The 14,306-nt window shown below is 48.0% G+C and overlaps 1 protein-coding gene across 1 annotated transcript; it reads left to right on the top strand.

The window, feature by feature from the left end:
• The first annotated feature begins 517 nt into the window (after nt 1-517).
• LOC104381484 (natural resistance-associated macrophage protein 2-like) lies at nt 518-7,136 on the top strand. Its single transcript, XM_086630712.1, has 11 exons — nt 518-524; nt 669-752; nt 855-941; nt 2,186-2,325; nt 3,080-3,205; nt 3,563-3,682; nt 4,755-4,861; nt 5,530-5,600; nt 5,685-5,752; nt 6,141-6,278; nt 7,083-7,136. Exons 1-11 carry the CDS (start codon nt 518-520, stop codon nt 7,134-7,136), a joined length of 1,002 nt encoding a protein of 333 aa, XP_086486838.1.
• Nucleotides 7,137-14,306: the final 7,170 nt, after the last annotated feature.

Raw genomic sequence — 14,306 nt, 5'->3', positions numbered from 1 at the left:
AACGATTGTAGTCCTGTCTACAAGGAATGGTGTTGCTCCAGCCCTGCATGGAGTAACCCTCTCTGGATTATTTTAACGTGCCTGGCTTGGTTACAGACCACCTTCAGAGCTGATTATGGAACCAGAGAATTAGTCTTTGAAAATCTAAAATTGCTTCAAATCAAACCCTGGGGAATGTTTTCCTTTTATGGCTTCACTGAACCGATGTCACCTTGTTCCAAGGAAATCTCCCGTTAATGTGTAAGGGGCTTTGAGGGAGATTAAGGGCTTTACCTACCACACATAGATCCTGTTGGTACGTTGGCTCGTCCTTGAGGGGTTTGGGGGATTGACCTTTGGGAGCCCGGAGGACGTCAGCTTCATCCGAAGTCCCGTACCGGATCCCGGTTCCTTTCTGCGGCGATTGGATTTAAAAATACGCCGTAGGGAGAGAGTTACATCGTGCCCTTAAAAGCGACTTCAGGTGCCCCGTAAAGGGAGCGGCGGAGCCGTAACAATCCTGCCTGGAAGGGGAGGGATGGCCTGTAAGCTCTAGACGTAAAGGAAATTCCACTCTTGTTTCCTTAGCTGGAGTTTCACAACAGGCTCCGGCGAAGCCCGGCTGTCTGCAAACAACCCGTCACGTTGGGCCGTCCGGTCGGGCCGCTCACCCCTGCTTTGTGTTGCAGCAACAGGATTTTCCAAGCAGGTCCCGGATAAAACTCCCCTCCCGGCGCTGAAAGGTTCTTCAAGGCTGGAAAAGGGCTTCGGAAGTAAAACCTGTCCCTGCCAGGAGCTGTTGGTTCCATCGACTCTCTCGTAGGTTTTTATTCTCCTCCTTGACAGGTCTTTTTTTTTTCCCCTCTCTTTTGCAGACAACGGGGCCAATCTGAACCAGTTTCCAGCCCGCTGGAAGGGTCCCACCATGGGGAACTCCAACACAGACCAGAAAGCATCCTACGGTAAGGCTCACCCTGCAGATTTCCCCTGAGGAATCCACCTTTCATTTCATCAGTTCCTTCCCCCTGCACAAACCACCCCGAGGATCCCGCATCCCCTTTTACCGCCCCGATTATCGTGGCAGACGCAAACCCTCGTGCTTTTGAGATGATCCTGGCGGGAGATTTACAGTTCCCGGGGCTCGCCCGGCCTCACTCAACTCAACGAACGAGCTTGTCCTGTGCAGACCCATCTGTGCCCTCTGACTCCCTTGTGTAAATGTGCCTGCTGGCGGGGCAGGCAGCCCGGCGAGGTGCTGGGAGGCGGGGAAAAAGGAGGAGCGATCGGCTGGGGTTTGCTCTGATGGTGCAGTAGGAAACTCGGTAAAAGATCTGCCTCGTTCGCAGCCCTCCGACGGGGGCCGGGTGCTCGGGCACGCGCTGCTGCTCCGCTCCTGGGGCAAAATGTCACGCGGAGAGAGCAAAAGTGAGTATCGGCTCCGTTTGGGAGAAGGGACGTTTTGCTGGAGGAGCACAGGGAAGAAATGGGGCGGTTGTGACGAGTCTTAACCCATCGTCGGTGGGAATGTGGGTTTTCCTCGCTGGAGTAACCCTGCGCACCTTCCTCGCAAGTTACACAGAGCAGCTGTCCTGAAAATCCATCGGGGCTGGCTCTGCCGCCGGCCTCTTGTGCGCTGGGAGAGGGGGAAATGCTCAGGCAGTCTCCTGACTCGCACTTGCTCCCAAACGAGCGCTGTGTTGTGTGTTCCCTGGAGAGGGACGGGGTTCCGCAGCAGAGCAGGGTCCTTCCAGGACTACACGTCTCGCAGACGTTCCGTTCAGCCGGGAGAGTCTGGGGTAATGCTCTCCATAACTGTGCAAAAGACAGCTATGGATTTCTCCTGGATCTGGCTTGTTGGGTCCCAGTTAATCATTACGGTGATGCCATGGGGCTGCTGCAGTGCCCCGTCGTGGCTTTTCTTAAATTCATCTGAATAAATACCCTGCCGGGTCGCCAGCCCGCTCCCAGCGCGCGGGAGAGGGAGAGTTCGGGCACGGCGGGATGTCTCCTGGGGTGGGTTTGCAGCAGTATCTGTTGTTTTAATTCGATTCTCTCTGCATGGCCTGATTAGCCTTAGCTGGGAGGGCGGAACACGCTCCTTCTGCTCTGCCTGGGGGTCTTGCCGAGCCCCTGCCGAGTTTCCCCGTGTTTCCAGGGACCCTCACTCACTCCTCCTTCCTTTTCTGCCTCTCTTTTGCCCCGGCAGAAGATGCCTCCGGGGAGCACGGGGAGTTCGTCAGCACCATCTCCAGCAGCAGGAACCCACTGCAGCCGCCGGACGACTCCTTGGAGGAGCCTTTTACCACCTACTTCGACAGCAAGATCCCGATTCCCGAAGATGAAACGGTGAGTGTGGCTGAGCCCCTCTCCACTCGCTCCGATGGGAAAACGCGATCGGAAAAATCTGCGAGCGCTTGGTACCCGCTTGAGTCATTCCCTTGGGTGCAGGTTCCCCTTCGTGCCAAGACTGGGAAGACTGAGCTGAGCTGCTGGAGTGAGATCTGGGGGAGAAGAGGGTGGGGGGTCTCCTGTGCCTTAATGCCATGGAGTTAATGATTCATCACTCAGGATTTGTCTCCTGCAACTCTCTGAGCAGCAAGATGTGCTAAAGAGCAGAGAAATGTCTTGTTTGCAGCCCCAGGGGAGAGACCTTGGCTCTGTGTTCCCTTATCAAGGAAGGGGAGCAAGAGCTGCCCTTTGGAACAGCCTCGGCCCCTTCCTCGGCCCCTTCCGCCCCTTCGCAGGGGGTGTAGGTGCCCCCTGTGCTTTTGGATAACCAACAAGGCAGCGGTTTTGGCCGCAGGCGCAAGAGGATTCATCTCCCCCCCCGGAGCGTGTCCTGGCTGTCCCAGCATCTCGTCGTAAACTCTTTAGATTCGGAGCAGGGATGGCCGGAGAGTTTCGGATGGGCTGAAGGAACAGGCGGATCTCACCAGCGCCGCTGCCTGTCGTGGCAGCGAGGAAACGCAACTCAAACCCTGGCTGTCTACTGCCACTTTTGGTGCCGGATAGCTGGGATGGTTTGTGGGGACGATGCAGCCCCTGCATTGGGAGAGGGCTCTGGACTTCTGACATCTCCATCCTCTCTCTCCCTCACCAGCACTCGTGCTTTGGTTTCCGCAAGCTCTGGGCTTTCACGGGGCCGGGCTTTCTGATGAGCATCGCCTGTCTGGATCCGGGCAACATCGAGTCGGATTTACAGTCCGGGGCTGTCGCAGGATTTAAGGTGAGTGCAGAAACCTATAGATTAAGCGCTGGAAGTTGTGCAGCCCGTGTACCCACCTGGTTTTAGGGCAGGAGTACTGAAGGTGCTGCTGCCGCTGAACTGAAAACACCCCAGAGAAGGAGAAGGGCAGAGCGAGGCACCCTCCCACCCCCTCTCCAGCAGTGACTCCTGGCTTTGTGTGCATTTAGACCCTTCCCATGCCAGCTCCGGGCACATAAACCAGCCTCTGGATGTCAATAACGTGTATTTTAAAAGGGCTGTGATTCCCAAAGGTGCTCGCGGGGCGCAGGTGTCCTGGGGGACCCGTCATTTCCCACTGCCCCAGTGCACCCACTCCTGCCCTCGTGTCTCCCTCAGCTGCTCTGGGTGCTGATGCTGGCGACGATCATCCAGCTGCTCCTGCAGCAGCTGGCGGCGCGGCTGGGCATGGTGACAGGGCTGCACCTCGCCGAAGTCTGCAACCGGCAGTACCGGGAGGTGGGTGACCTCCTGCTCCGCAGCAGTTCAGAGCGGCTCTTCGGATCGGCCCGTGGGCCTGGGGCAGCACAGTCCTCTCAGCTGGGGCTGGCAGGGCTCACGGGACTCGGGAAGTGTCGCTGCTGCCCATTAAGCACCAAATCCTCCTCGGCAGAAAGGGTTCCAGCCGCTGAAATGTATTTTCATCGTCACATCTTGCTTTGGTGTCTGAGAAACTGGGGGTTGAGGTGGTTTCTTCTGGTCTGACTCCCAGGTGGAAGCAAGGCAGATGTAGAGGAAGATTTTAATCGTAGCCCTAAGGTAGCACCGGCGAAGGGCTTGTGAAGGACCGGGGCTGTTAGGAGAGCAGTGGGGGACAGTTCAGGTCCCGTTGGTGTCTTCCCCATCCTGGAAAAAGGAAAGCACCAGGTAGGAGGTGGGGGGAACGTGCTGGCATTCGCTGGTGAATTGCAGACAGAGTCAGGGATAAACCCAGGATTTCAGCTTTCCTGTTCGGAGCGCCGCCGCCCCAAGTTGAAATCCTTATCCCTTAAATCAGCCCAAGGAGTCAGGAGAGGAACGGCCCTTTCGAACGCTGTCGGATTTCCCTGCTTAGGAAATCGTCAGGGCGCGTGTAAGGGGCGCTGCGTCCAGCTGAAGATGAGTCCTTGGGAAAGGGCTGCGGGAAGTCGCTGACGTCCCCCCCTCCGTGCGGTTTGATATTTCTCATCCGACACCTGAGGCTTTGTCATTGCTCCCACCATGGGAAATATCTCCCACTGCTCATTTCCAGCGCCTCGGTGCACGGAAATGTCCGGTTTCGCTCTCGCAACGCGCGAGCTGTGTCGAGGCGAGGTAATTCCGATTATGTAAGTGACCTGGGAACCTCCTCCAGGGATTGCCACAGCTAACCTGGATTTCTGCTCCGCATCGGTCATAAAGTGCCGATTGTCAACATGTTTTCCACACCGTGGCCTGGGAAAGGAGACCGTTCCCAAATGCTCCATCGCCGGAGCCCTGCGCCCACCTGGGAAATTAAAGGAGAAGAGGTTTTCCCTCTCTCTAACGGTGCGACGTGTTTCTTTACCGCCAGGTTCCTCGGATTGTTCTGTGGCTGACGGTGGAACTCGCCATCATCGGATCCGACATGCAAGAAGTCATCGGCTCCGCGATTGCCATTACCCTCCTGTCCGTGGGGAAGTAAGTCGGGTTCGTTGCCAGAGGACAGCAGGAAGTGAGTGGTCCCTCTGGGATTGAGAAAGCGACTCTGTGTGTGCCAAGACAGACTCATTTATTTCCTGTAAATCTTTCCAGAATAAGCTTTTTGTGGAAGGTGATTCATCTGAGCTCTTGGAGATGGCTCAGCCGTTGGTGCCTGTTCTGGTTTTTTCTCGGCTGTGAGGTGAGCTGCACGTTCTGGCTTTTATTTCAGCTATTCGTGGCAAAATTGGGCTGCAGCTTTCCTGACAAATTTTATATTCCTAACAAAGGACTACCAGACCAGATGCCCTCTTTGGCCAGCGAGGTTGGAAATACAAATGTAACGGGGTGCTACAATTTTGTACCAAGTAGCTCTTAAAAGTCTGGCTCGCTCCTGTCGTTCTCGGCGTGGCCGTGGGGTTTGTCCTCGAGATTCGGGCAGGGAGCTCGTGTCTGAGCTGTTTGTGCAGGAAACAAACCTGCGCTCCCTTCCCCCGGGCGGCCAGATGTCTCATCAAAGCGTAAACAAACCCTTGAACAACGGTTCTGTCCCCAAACACATACCCTTAAAAAAAAAAAAAAAGGAGATTTTGGGCTCTGAAGTAGGCTTGTGGCTGATGGCCGCGGTCTGAGTGTTCCGTAGGCTGATGTGTGCCCGTCTCCCGCAGGATCCTGCTCTGGGGCGGAGCGCTCATCACCATCGCCGACACCTTCGTCTTTCTCTTCCTGGACAAATACAGTAATTTCTCCTCTTGAATTCTGGAAACTAAATCTGAGATTTCAGCTTTTCCCAGTTTTCTGATGGTCCTTTGCCTTCTCGCAGGCTTGCGGAAACTGGAAGTGTTGTTCAGTTTCCTGATCACCATCATGGCTCTGACGTTTGGATACGAGGTACTGTCACCGGCTCCGCGTTCCCACCAGCGCTGTTTGGTGACACATTCCCTCTCCCCCCACCGCTACTCCTGTGCCCAACCAGCACCAAAATCTGGGCAGACACTTAAAATTAAGGACACTCGAAGCCGGGTCTGCGTTTCCGACGCGTGGCCGGAGCCCAACTCGCACCCTGGCCGTGTTGAGCGCTGCCTCTGCGATGTGGGGACCGGCACGCGCTGCTCAGCGCCACTCCCCCCGGTTTTACCAAACAGCAGATGGTCTTCACGTGGTGGTTTTTACCAAATCAGCCATGTTTTGGCTTTCGAGTACCTTCGAACGGGCGGCCAGAAGCGGCTGCGTGACACACGTCGCGCTGAAAACTCCCGTTCCTCTTGTCTGGGCGCAGTATATCGCGGTGAAACCCGGCCAGGAGAAGCTGCTGAAGGGGCCGTTCATCCCGTACTGCCAGAACTGCAGCACGCCGCAGCTGGAGCAGGCCGTGGGAATTGTGGGCGCCGTTATCATGTTGAACTCTGCACAACATGTACCTGCACTCCGCTGTGGTCAAGGTCAGCGCCCGCGCCGGTTGGTGCGGGAAGCACGTACAGGGTGGGCACGTTGGGACGCCGGAGACACTCGAGCAGTCGCTGCTGCGGAGATTGTGCTCTCCAGGAGTCTGCTCTTAGTGTTTGCTTCGGTGGGGACATGACAAACCCTCTGGAGGAGGCGGGTTGGGCCCCTGGCAGAGGGAGAGCTGGGAGAGCTTTGGGACACGTGTCCGTAACGTGTGGATGCGGGACCAGGAGCGGTCTCTTGGCTACTGCAGCCGCGCTGGCAAAACCAGCCCTTGCTTGTTCTGCAAATATCGGGGTTTGCTTTTTCTTCCCTCGAGCATGTTCCCTCCCACCCAGTGGTCCCACGGTATAATACAGTATACTTCTGGATGGAAGCAATATAATGGCAAATTCCTGTTTTTCCGGCTGCTGTTGTCACCGAAAATCCGGAATAAGAAACTTATCAACACCAATGGGATGTAGATAAGCAGACACTTCTTTATTGCGGCGCTGGGTGCACGGGGGATATCTCCTCCTAGCGTGCGCGCCTTGCACCGAAATCAAACTTCTTATATAGAGCTTACGCATGCAAATCCATTAGGTAATCGTACATAAACATATAAATTCCCGAAAATCATTAGCATATTCTCCTCCCATTCCGATTCTGCGCAGTAAAAGTTAGAATCACCTAGAAATGAGTCTGGGGTGCAATATGGGTAGGTGGTGTGTGAGTCAGTGGTTGTGATCTCCCCCTGCCGGAATTACCTTTTGCTTAAGTTCACGGTTTCTGGCAGGTACCCATAGACCATTACGAAACCATTACGGTTGGTTTTCTTCATCTCTATTAATCTAGACCTTGATAGCTACATGCATTCTTCTAATTCTATGTAGGTATCATAAATCAGTTTACAAATCAACTTGTGCTTTGTACTACATGTTACTACATGTTCTTACTGGATGATTCTGACCTATGTTTTTGGTCCTGGTACAGGGCTATAGGAGTTTCACAGCAGCAGTTTCATAGCAGCATGTGTTTACTATACGAGCACACTTTTCATTAAAAAGATTTCTTATAATTCCATATTATTAAAATCAACTACTAACTAGTTTATAATTAAAACCATTGATTAAACTTTAATTACCAAAAATTCTAAGTATCAGTAACATTTTCCCCCTTTGAAAGTGTTGAAATTGCTATTTCAATACTTTCACCACTTTCACCTTTATTGTTTGATACTCACTTATCACCATGTTCAAAGCTAAGATTCGTTTCAGCATACCTTGGCGATAAACCGTGGTCTGGTGGAATAGTAGGTAACTCCCTCATGATTCTGGGATTAATTGCAAGTCTATTAGCAAACTGTTTCTTTAAGCAATTGTATATTAGCATGATCATGAGGAAGACAATTAGCAACAGAAACAGAGTTTTAATCAAAGATTGGATCCAAGAGCTTAGATTCCAGCCTAGACCTTCGAAAATTTTCCCTATCCAATCTTCTGACATGTCCTCTCAGATTGATTCTGTTTCTTTCTCAACCTTTTCTAGCAAATCCAAATCATGCTCCACATCCTGTGTAACGTTTGGGATGTGTATACAGCAGTGGTCTAATTTATCTTTGAGATATCCACATACTCCATGTTCTTTGAGTAAAAGCGTGTCTAAAGCCATTCTGTTTTGAAGTGCCATTCGAGATGTTGCCTGCAATTGAATGTTCAATTCTTTGAACCCTTTCTTTGTAACATTTGCTAACTTTTCTACTTGACTTGTTAAATGATACAGCCATTCTCTGTTTCTATATGAGGCTATAGGATTTAAAAGGGACTCAAGAGCCCAGCTGATTTTCAATCCTGCTGATGGTTCGTTCCAAGTATCACCTGTCTGGGACCTTTTAGTTGGTTTTAAATTTAGACTTTCTAGGGGTCCTTTAAATGGTGATTTTTTCCAAATTGGACACAATGTTGGCATGCCTAAGGTAATTTGTTTAACTTTACCATCTAATGGTAAGTGTGTTGTCCAGGTTCCATCATTTAGTGCCCAGACCAGGTGTCCAGGACTCTGGATTGTACTTTTCTTACAGCTTATAAATGTTCCCCTTTTAATTTGATAATCTGCAGTCACTTGAAGATTGTTTTTGAGTCCTCGACAGAAACACCCATATCTCACTGCAGCTGCTAAAGGGGGAATTTCTTGTATTGTTTTACTTACTGTACTACAATTGTAAACTTTGTCACATTTCCACCAAGATACTGGACTTTTCTCCTCTAGTGACGTAGTTCCTCTATCTGTTATTGTTGGCCAATATCCAGAAACTGACCCTACCCACACAAAACACCAAGGGGTTTTTGCCATGTATTGAAATTGGGAGAGTATAGTCATGGACCAAATTGATTCCCAAGTAGGTTGTTCTTTTTGTGAAGTTTGAACGCTTTCTTTGCATTTCCATTCCATTACCATACGGCTCACATTTTTCTTTATTGGTTCATCATAAGAACACCATCCATAACCATATCCTGTATCTAGTCCTGTCCAGCCTCCACTGATGTCTACGAAGTTTGAATTCAGTAATTGTGTACATTCATCCTTACTTCCTGGGGACTTCCATTGTTTTCTAATATATCTCACTTGTTCATACCATTGAGTCACTGGCTGTTGTTCACAGTGAGCGGTCTCATTTTTATGTTCCTGATTTGTCAAATTCATAGTTAAGATTCCCCATGGAATGGATTCGCCTACTGCTCTTGGTATTGGTAAACAAGCAGTAATTTGTGTAACATTCTGCAAATTGGCAAATCCTTTGATTAATCCTAATATCAAATTTTCCTCAGAGGTTTGTTTGGGAATTTCAATCACTTGTTCTGTTTCTAATTGTCTTTTGTTCCTACTCACCAAGTCAGTCCATGGTTTCACCAGTACCACCTTCCAGCATAAGATCCAAAGAACAATCGAAAACGGATATGAGAAATTAGACATGTTTCAGAGTCAGTTTCAAAGTCTCTGGGTCACAATTCACAATTTTCCAGGGTGCTGGTGCTTTCTTCACTCGAGTGTAATGTATCCAGGCTGTAGATTCTGCAATCTTGACTGCTGTGAAGGTTGTCAACAGTATCTGGAAAGGTCCCTTCCAGCGCTCCTGCAGAGGTTCAGAAGTCCACGTCTTTACGTAGACATAATCTCCTGGTTGGAAATCAGGCACTGGAGTGTCTAAAGATAAAGGTCAATTCCAAATCACAGCACTCTGAATTGCAGCCAAGGTTTTCCCTAGAGAAAGCAAATAGTTATATACATCTTGTTTTCCTTTTCCATGCAGATCTGGATTTGGTTCCGGGGACTCATAAGGTTTTCCATACAACAATTCATAAGGACTGATAGAGGTTCCACTCTTTGGCTGTACTCTGACTCGCAGTAATGCCAAAGGTAATGCTTGAGGCCATTTTAAATTTGTTTCTTGACAAATTTTACTTATTTGTCTCTTTAGAGTCTGATTCATTCTTTCTACCTTTCCACTGGATTGTGGCCTCCAAGATGCATGTAAATCCCAGGCAATGCCCAATACTTTGCTAATGCTTTGGACTACTTCAGCAACAAAGTGTGGACCTCTGTCAGAAGAAATCCCAACTGGAACTCCAAATCTTGGAATTATTTCTTGTAGTAACCATTTTACTACTTCTTTTGCTTGTGTGGTGCGACAGGGAAGGGCTTCAGGCCATCCTGTAAAAGTATCAACCCCCACCAGGATGTACCGGTACCCATTCTGTCTAGGTAATTCTGAGAAATCTACTTGCCAATAATCTCCAGGTTCTGTACCAGATTTTAACTTACCCATTTGGACTCTTTTCTTGATTACTGGATTATTTTTCAAACATATTTCACATTTTTCAGTTATCATTTTGGCTAATCCTAGCATTTTAACTGATACTACTTGTTTCTGTAAGGAAGTTACCAAAGCTTCTACTCCCCAGTGACATTCCTGATGCTTTGTTTGAATTATTTCTCTCATCAGAATGGGTGGGACCACTACTTGTCCACTAGGGGTTACCCACCATCCAGCTAAGTTTTTCTTAGCATTTAATAACTGGCTTAATTTATCATCTTCCTCTGAATATTTTGGCTTTTCCCTAGGAAGGGCTGCTGCTTTGGAGTGAATAAATGCCATTTGGAATGCTTGGTTCTTTGCTACTTTCTTTGCTGTTTTGTCAGCTAAATTATTTCCAACAATTTCTTTTGTGTTTCCAATTTGGTGTGCTTTACAGTGCATGATTGCTACTTGTTCTGGTTTCTGAACTGCATGCAAAAATTGTAAAATTTCATTTTGAAGCTTAATGTTTGATCCTTGAGAGGACAATAATCCTCTTTCTTTCCACAGAACCCCATGGACATGCACTACTCCAAAGGCATACTTGGAGTCAGTCCAGATGTTCACTTTCTTCCTTTCACTTAATTCAAGGGCTCGAGTTAAAGCAATAAGTTCTGCCTTTTGGGCAGATGTGGTGCTTGCCAATGCTCTGGCTTCTATAACTGTGGTGTCTGTTGTCACCGCATATCCAGCGTATCGGACCCCTTGCTCCATAAAGCTGCTGCCATCTGTATACAATTCCCAGTCTGGTTGCTCCAGTGGTACATCTTTGAAATCTTCATGACTGGAATAAACATACTCAATAGTAGCCAAACAGTCATGTTCCTATTGTCCTTCTTCCTGTGTGGAGCTTAAAAACACTGCAGGATTTACCAGGTTAGTTGTTCTTAGAATCACATCGTCCTGTTCGGTTAGTACCACTTGGTATTTTATCATCCGGCTCGGGGATAACCAATGACCCCCCTTTTGTTCTAGAACAGTTATCACCATGTGTGGGACATAGACCGTTACTGTCCTTCCCAAAGTCAATTTGCCAGCTTCCTGTATCAGCAGCACTGTTGCTGCCACCGCTCGCAGGCAACTTGGCCATCCTTTACTCACTGTGTCCAGTTGTTTGGAGAAGTATCCGACAGGTCGCTTCCAGCTGCCCATCTTCTGGGTCAACACTCCCAATGCTCGGTGTTGCCTTTCATGGACAAACAACTGAAAGTCCTTAGTTAAGTCTGGAAGTCCTAAAGCAGGTGCTGACATCAAAGCACGTTTTAATTCGATAAAAGCTTTTTGTTGAACTGGTCCCCACACAAAAGGAGAAATCTTTTGGGCTTCATACAAAGGTTTAGCAATCAGCCCGTAATTCATGATCCAAAGGCGACACCACCCGGCCATTCCCAAGAATGCTTTGAGTTCATGAATATTTTCTGGTTCAGGTATATTGCAAATAGCTTCTTTTCGACCTTTTCCCAACTGTCACTGCCCTTTAGAAATTTCAAAGCCCAGCTATATCACAGTCTGGCAAGCTATTTGGGCCTTTTTCCTGGATACCTTGTACCCATTTAGTCCCAGAAAGTTCAAAAGGTCTATTGTTACCTGGATACAAGTTGACTTCTCCTCTGTAGCAATCAGTATATCACCCACATATTGTAGCAGTAGATGCCCAGGCCTTGGTTTCTCTTGTTTCCATATCTCGAGTTCTCTCACCAACTGATTCCCGAAGATCGTTGGACTGTTTTTAAATCCTTGGGGCAGCCTTGTCCACGTTAACTGCATCTTTCGTCCAGTCTGTGGATTCTCCCACTCAAAAGCAAACAGTTTTCTACTTTCCTTTTCCAAGGGTATACAAAAGAAAGCATCTTTTAGATCAAGCACTGTAAACCACTGATAGGTCTCTCTTAACGAGGTCAGTAGTGTGTACGGGTTTGCTACTACTGGGTAAATACCTTTGACTATTTGATCACTGCTCTTAAACCCTGTACCAGCCGGTATTCTCCGGATGGTTTTCTGACTGGCAAGATAGGAGTATTATATTCGGATTCACATTCCTCTAAAATCTTATACTTTAAGAATTTGTCAATTAATTTCTTCAATTCCTGTCTGATTTCTGGTTTAATTGGATATTGTTTCAATTTGACTGGTTTTGCTCCTTCTTTTAATTCTACTTTAACAGGCTCTGCCAGATTTGATTTGCCAGGGATATCCGTTTCCCATACTGTGGGAATCACGGCCAAATCTACATCCGAAGGAATTTCTTGTCCCTCGGTTGTTTCTTGGATCATCAGAATTTCACCTGGTTTTGATTCCAGTATCTTTAAGAGAATCTCTCCTTCCTCAAAACTGATCTGAGCATTTAATTTAGACAATAAATCTCTTCCCAATAAGGGTACCGGACATTCAGGTACATACAAAAATTCATGAGTAATTACCTTTTTCCCAAATTTTAAGTCCAGGGGTTTTAGGAATGGTCTGCTTTCCTCTTTCCCAGTGGCCCCTATAATATTTGCCGTTTTTGTTCCAATTTTTCCTTTACAGGTGTTTAATACCGAAAATGTGGCTCCAGTGTCCACTAAAAATTTAACTTCTTTTTCTCCCAGCTTAATTACAACCAGAGGCTCAGCTGGGTTCCCCTCTGGTCCCCTCCAATCATCCAGCATCATGATTTTAGCCATTTCTTGCTGAGCATTTCCCTTCCTGGGGCAGTCTCTTTTCCAATGTCCCTCTTCCTTGCACAAAGCACACGGATTCATTCCTAGGGGAGTGTTAAAATTCCTGCCACCACCGTTCACAAATCCTCCTCTTCCACCGAATCCTGAACCTCTTCCTCTACCTCGTCCTCTATTCACTGTTCCTGTCATGACTGCTAGCAGCCTGTTTTCCTGAGATTTTCTTTCCTCTTGTTCTCTGTTGTTATACACCTTCCAGGCTACTTCCATAATTTTATTTAAACTCCTAGAGTCTTCTCCCTCTAATTTCTGAAGTTTCTTCCTTATGTCTGGTGCTGATTGTCCCTTAAAAATCAAAGCCAATTGTATTTGTGCTGCCTCAGTTTCCACCTTTAAATCAGAATATTTCATGGCAGCTTCCTTCAGTCTCTCCAGAAACGCTGAGGGAGATTCATTTTTATCCTGCCTTACTTCATATAATTTAGACCAATTCAAAGACTTAGGCATGGCATGTTTAATTCCATACAAAATCCATTTTTGATACCGACTCAATCTCTGTCTGTGCTCCACATTATTTGGATCCCACTGCGGATCCCCAGATGGAAAATTCTGTTCCAAAGTTCCAGCCATATTTTCATTCAGAACTGCCGCTTCAGCCTGTGCTCTACCTGCTTTCAACACCATTTGCTTTTCTATATCATCCAATAAATTATCTAAAACCACCTGCAAATCACTCCAGTCTGGGTCCTGCGTTCTAATTATAGTATCCACCACCCTTCCTACTCTTTCCGGATCCTCTCTGTAAAGCCCGGCTGCCTGTTCCCAAGCCATCAAATCGGGAACTGGAAAAGGCACCTTTCCATACACCGGCCCATCGCTGCCAGCTCCCTGCCGCAGGGGAGCTGCTGTGTGTGCCTGCTGTCGGGTTCTCCGAGAAACAGGGGTATGAATTACAATCTCAGAGGGACCCTCCTCGGCACCCTCAGTCCCACTGCTTTCTGCTTCTTGCATCTGTTCCCGATATTCTCGACCCCGATTTCTTTCTCTCCTAGGAGGAGATATGTCTAATTCTGGTCCCTCATCGACTTCAGGAATAATCCTCTTTTTCAAACAATCCTTCCCGATTTCACACACTGAACAACACTTTTTCTCCTTTTTATTCCCTGTAGCAACAGCCAATATCAGACCATTTCCATCTGTTAATTTACACTCCTTCTGCCAATCTTTTCTTTGCCTTAAATAGAAAAACAAATCTACATAAGGTATTTGTCGTGGTTTTAGGCTGATCCAGCAACTAAAACTCACAGTCTCTCCTTCTCCAGTAAAGTAGAGAGGAGAGAAAAAAAAAAAAAAAACAAACCAAAAACCAAAGGGACTGAGGGTCGAGACAAGAACAGAGGGAGCACCCACCAACCATGGTCCTGGGCATGAGCTTTTCTCAAAGCAAAACAGTTTATTAATGATTACTTAGAAGGACAAAGGGAAACAAAAACCGATTACTCGAGAG

Source organism: Tauraco erythrolophus, unplaced genomic scaffold (assembly GCF_009769465.1).
Source record: "Tauraco erythrolophus isolate bTauEry1 unplaced genomic scaffold, bTauEry1.pri scaffold_47_arrow_ctg1, whole genome shotgun sequence".
Classification (NCBI taxonomy): Eukaryota; Metazoa; Chordata; class Aves; order Musophagiformes; family Musophagidae; genus Tauraco; species Tauraco erythrolophus.
The sequence above is the reverse complement of the archived record's forward strand: the minus strand, read 5'-3'. Positions and strand labels throughout refer to the sequence as shown.